This window comes from Abramis brama (genome assembly GCF_963993115.1).
Source record: "Abramis brama genome assembly, chromosome: 2".
In the NCBI taxonomy this organism is placed as follows: Eukaryota; Metazoa; Chordata; class Actinopteri; order Cypriniformes; family Leuciscidae; genus Abramis; species Abramis brama.
In genome coordinates, this window is record NC_139964.1 from 29,467,256 (window position 1) to 29,472,494 (window position 5,239).

General features: G+C 40.3%; 1 protein-coding gene across 7 annotated transcripts in view; it reads left to right on the top strand.

Moving 5' to 3' along the window:
- fam13a (family with sequence similarity 13 member A) overlaps window positions 1–5,187 on the top strand; it is a 49,526-nt gene extending 44,339 nt beyond the window's left edge. For 4 of the 7 annotated variants that reach the window (XM_084103461.1, XM_084103462.1, XM_084103464.1 and 1 more), the window contains 5 exons: window positions 85–180; window positions 2,178–2,261; window positions 2,717–2,910; window positions 3,657–3,758; window positions 3,901–5,187. In XM_084103461.1, the coding sequence (XP_083959587.1) occupies window positions 85–180; window positions 2,178–2,261; window positions 2,717–2,910; window positions 3,657–3,758; window positions 3,901–4,024 (600 nt within the window). In that variant the 3' untranslated portion in view covers window positions 4,025–5,187. The remainder of the gene's footprint in view (window positions 1–84; window positions 181–2,177; window positions 2,262–2,716; window positions 2,911–3,656; window positions 3,759–3,900) is intronic. The other 3 variants (XM_084103465.1, XM_084103466.1, XM_084103467.1) reach the window with 1 other exon arrangement.
- The last annotated feature ends 52 nt before the right edge of the window (window positions 5,188–5,239 follow it).

Here is a 5,239-nt window from a genome sequence, read left to right on the forward strand (position 1 = left end):
TGAGTGTGCAGTTCTTAACCTTAAGAAAATTTTTACATAGGCTGAGGTTGATTTTAATGTCTGTGTTTTTGTCACTCATTCTAGATCACCAAGAATGAGAGGCAGGTCATGAAGCCTCTATACGACCGGTACCGACTCGTCAAACAAATCCTCTGTAGAGCTTCCTCCATTCCAGTCATTGTAAGTTCTGTTTTTCCACCATTTTTCACTTTTCCCTCACCATTGCATGCTTCTGTCTCAACTCTGTTTCTCCTTTCACTGGAGAAATCTCTCATCTTTGGGAGTTCATGTACAGCAAGAGTGTCCAATCCTGCACCTGGAGGGCCACTATCCTTCAGTTTAGCTTACAATCCTGGCTGTTGCAACTTCATTATTCTGCCTCCTAAGATACCTCACTAAGGCCAAATTTACTTTCTCCTTCACAGGCCTTGTTTACACCTGGTATTAAGATGCGTTTTGGTCGATTGGATCACAAGTGGAAGACGCTAAATACAGGTGTAAACGGGGTCTAAAACGTTTTAAGCTTGTCCACTTTCAACCACTTCCAGAAGTAGTTGAAAACACATTCGACCGGATTACTTTCGTAGTGTAGACGCTCATGTGGTTGAATGTGTTCATACAGCCACAAAAGACCGCCTTCTCTCCGTCTACTGACCTAATGTGGAAACCTTATGAGAAGCGCGCTTGCGTAGTTCGAAGTTTCGTAGTTCGAAGACGGAAAACGTACCAAGCACAATGTTCTCTCTCCATTCCTGATTTCTAACGCACACTCACAGCGTTCGGCTGGTCTTGTGACTGTCAGAGCAGAAACGAAAGCTCCTGCTCTCCGTGTGTTTTTCCGTCATCTACGGGAGCGTTTTTATGTAAACAGCGCAAGCTTATTTTGTCCATTAGATAGAAAGATCTGAAAAGACACTTACATTTACCCAGCCATAGACCCTCACCATGAAGAAATCAGGACAGAAGTGGTTGAAGGTGGACAAAAGAGAAGGAAAACACCAGGTGAAAACGAGAATGTCTCCCCATCGGATCCGATCACCAAAATGCATCTTAATACCACGTGTAAACAGGGCCTCAGATGCCATGAAGCAAGATGGCTAACTAAGCAAGAGAAATTTAATTCAGTAGTAAAACATAGTAATAAAACCTAATTTTATCAAATTTTTCTGTATACTGTACTGTATTGAAACCATTACAAGTCGAGTGCCCCACATTGGGCGCCATATTTGAGCTGTGCAAAGTTGCTGCCTATGTTGACTGTTCCAAATCAGCCACTTGTGAGGGTCATTAGAGTTTGGTTACTGACCATGTAGACAGTTGGCAGCAAGGTTAGGTTTGGTAATAAAGCTAATACTTATCTGAGCCACGCTAGCAGATATGCATAAACTACTATGGTTGTATTAAAGGCTAGCTAGCTGCTATTACTTCTTGATTCATGAACTAAACCGTATGGATAAGTCTCCATGGTATTAGTAGAGAAAATTAGCAGTAGCACAATATAAGCATTTAGATTTTGTATTGATGCAATGGCAGTGCCGGGGCTTTTTAGCGCCTATAAGCCCGTCTTTAGCAAGAGCTCAAGAGTAGCTCACTGAGTTCATATCCTGGAGCTGGATATTTGCAACAGTATTCCTTATAATTCCCAATTCTCTTACATACATACTCTTAAAACATTAAGCAGCAACCCTGGGCATATTCCCACACCACAGGAAGTGTTTTCCCCTACTTAATACAGAATGATATGCATGTGAAATACAACAAAACATCCTAAGGGCATGCAAATATTATATTGGTATGTTCTGAAAACATCTGGCTTATGTAACACAAAATGGATGTTACCATTATATAATACTCTAAAGTCTGATTATTCATGTTTAAACTTATGTGCACATTTGAATTGTCTTTTAGCTTGAGCTTCTCCATTTTTTTTTTTTTTTTTAGTCAATGATATTGTCCTCTAGTTACATTTTCTCTTAGCATCAGTTAAACCATGGGTTCCCAATTTGGTGAATATGCTTCATATGCCCTAAAACAATTACTTGAAGTGCCACCTTCAGATTTCAAGGTTTATTTAATGTGAATCTTCTAGTCCATTAGTGGAGTGAGACCTGCCCTGAAGTGGGCTTTTGTGAAGGTAGTTTACTGGGTTGTAATGTCACTATTAACACCCACCACAGGGCTCGCCTTCCAGCAAGCGCAGAGGCCCCCTGCTGCAGCCCATTATCGAGGGTGTACCAGCCTTGTTCTTCAGCGACACAAAGGTGAAGAGCTGTGACTGCTCAATCAACCAGTGATTCGGCTGACCCACCTCCTTCCCCCCACTAGTTTCCTCATTAACCTAATCATGAATCAGTAACTTGCATGGGCACATACTTGGGAGTGCTGTGAGATTCGACTCCTGCTGATTCCAAAGCCGTTTGATCACATCCCTGTTGGGTTTTGGCACCAGGGATGTGAAAACTTGAATTGGTGACTCAAATGTAAGGCAGTGCACTAAATACTCCAACTAAAATGAAAATAATTGATTGCACTGTTAAAGCACTGATGCTTTTCATTTGTACTAACACTTGTCACAACAGAGGCTTGATGCACAATGATTCTTAAATGATTCCCATTGAGATTCGCCTTCCAAATCAATGTTAGGCTTGATGCTGCTCAGTCATGGTAGTGTAAACCCTCGGAGATAACTCACCAGCGCCATCTGCTCTTTTCCCAGGAGGAGGAGGATGGCTCGGATGACGACGACACCAGGACACAGTTCACGGTCACGGTTAAGCCGGAGCTGAGCATGCTGGGACTTCTCGACCAGCTGGACGAGGACACAGATGGTTTCATCTCACCTGTTGATGAACTATCACCCTCTAAGAACACTATGGATATGAGATTGTCCAATTTGCATGCTGCTACCATGTGAGTATTAGGTTTAGAGTAGAAACGTATATCTTAGGCGCTGACACACAAGATAATGCTTGGACAGAGTGTTTGAAGATGTGGAAAGAGTCGTACCAGACCTCAAATGGCCAGGTCTCTCTCTCTCTCACAAGAAAGGGACTAACCAGGGCTGCTATTCTCAAAAGCATTGTGAGCTAAGTTGATCGTAGAGACCATTGGTGACAATGGTTCTACAATATACTTAGGCTTATGATGCTTTTGAGAAACACAGCCCTGGTCTGCGTAAATCCAAGTATATCATAGAAACCATTAGTGCCAATGGTTTTTACAGCCTACTTATGATGCTTTTGGAAAATGCAGCCCTGGTAAACTAAAGGTATAATAAATAAAATAAGGCAGATTTTCCCAAATCACAACTGGAAAAGTTGTCATTGGTCAATGCATCGTAGTTAAAATGTTGTCAACTACTGGTTGTGCGATGTAGCGCGAGCCTAGTGATTTTCCTCTACATCCTTGCTATGCATCATCCCCATTGACGTCAATGAATTTGTGTGTTTTCTGACGTAAACTCTAGTGTGTAAGCGCCTTTACAGACCTTTTACATTTCTTCGTATTCATAATTTATCTTGTGGAGCTCCAAGGCCAAATATATACAAATGGCTAAAAGTAATTTGTACATTTAAAAAAAGCTAATTGTTGAATTGTCGCTTCAGTGGGTCGAATGAATGTTAAAACTTTCCACTCCCTCTTAACCAAACACACAGGCAGGAACTTGTGGAGCAACTCCAGGAAGCCCGCGAGGAAAAGAAAAGAATCCGCCAAAACCTCCGTGAATTTGAGGATGAGTTCTTCAAACAGAATGGCAGGTAAAGAAAACTTTCACAATACAAATACAAAGGTAACATGTTTGCTCTTAAAATTGTAAACATTCATATGATGGAATCTTTGTCTGTACAGAGAGAAAAAAAAATCTTATTATTGAATGTTCTACTTGTGCTTTTCCCATAGAAACGTGCAAAAGGAAGATCGCTCGCCCTTGGCAGGGGAATACAATGAATACAAGCATATTAAAGCCAAGCTAAGGCTGTTGGAAGTGCTCATCAGTAAAAGAGACTCCTCCAAGTTCATTTAGTGCTCAGCTTACTCAAGACTTACTCTACTAGCCAAGCAAGGACCAGCCACTGCTATCCAAAGCAATGCAGTGGGCACAAAGACATGTTTTACAGGCACATTTGGCTTTGAAGGACACAGAAACATGCCTGGTTCACCAATAGCAGATGTACAGTGCCACTTGTTCCACTGTACAGCGAAAGGACTCTGCTTTTGACTTCTGATAATTTTGCCGTCTGCTATGAGACCGTGGATTCAGAATACAATCTGATCCCGATTCCCTTTGAAGCCCAGAAGAATGTTTCTGTTATATTTTCTGTTCGTATTGGTATTTAGATTGTTTTTGTTCTATATTAATATCGCTATAATATAGAAACAACTGTGTTTTCACAATCAGGCACAAGCTTTGAAGAACATTGAGATATTGCGTCTTAAATTGTCTTATGTATATAGAGATGAGGAGAGTTTATCATTATAGGAACTTTTAGTATTTGATGAATTGAAGAAAGTAACCAATTAATGGAAGGAAGGCTCTCTGTATATTATTTTTTTTGTTATTTACTGGTGCCATAATTCATGCAAATGGCTTTATTTTGAATATTAACGCTTCTGAGGAAATGCAGCATTTGCATTGTTCACCGTTAATCTAATTTCCCTCCCCTCCAACTTTAAAGCTGTAATCTTTAAGACCATTGACTAAGCTAGAATTGACTCAATTTTCTTTACAAAAGAAGGAAGAAAAAAAAACAAAGGAATAAAATCTCTCGCTATGCTTTAATGGTGTAGAAACGCACAAACCAAGGTACTATAAACCAGCTAATTTTTTGTGTATATTTTTATACTAAATAGTCTCAAGTGTCGAACTGGTCATCACATGAAACTCACTGTTTAACAGTGATGTGGGTGGATCAGATCCCCTCAAACACATCTCTATTGTTAGCGAGCAATAGAAAGCGAACCTGTGGGGCCTCACTGAGCGTTTGCGCCTGGTGAACGCAGACACAAACCGAGTGAGCACGTCACCCCCTTCTCTTATTCTCCAGATTGGAAAATTGTAGCGTGGATTTTGTTTTTACTGAACGTGACAAGAATGATGGATAAAGATGAATACTGTGTGTACATTTTAGTACATGATTGTATTTGTATTTTGTACATATGATATAAAACCAAAATATTTTTTCTGACTATACTGGTGTTGTGCGTTTATTTTCATTGTCATTAAGTACAAGATAAATGC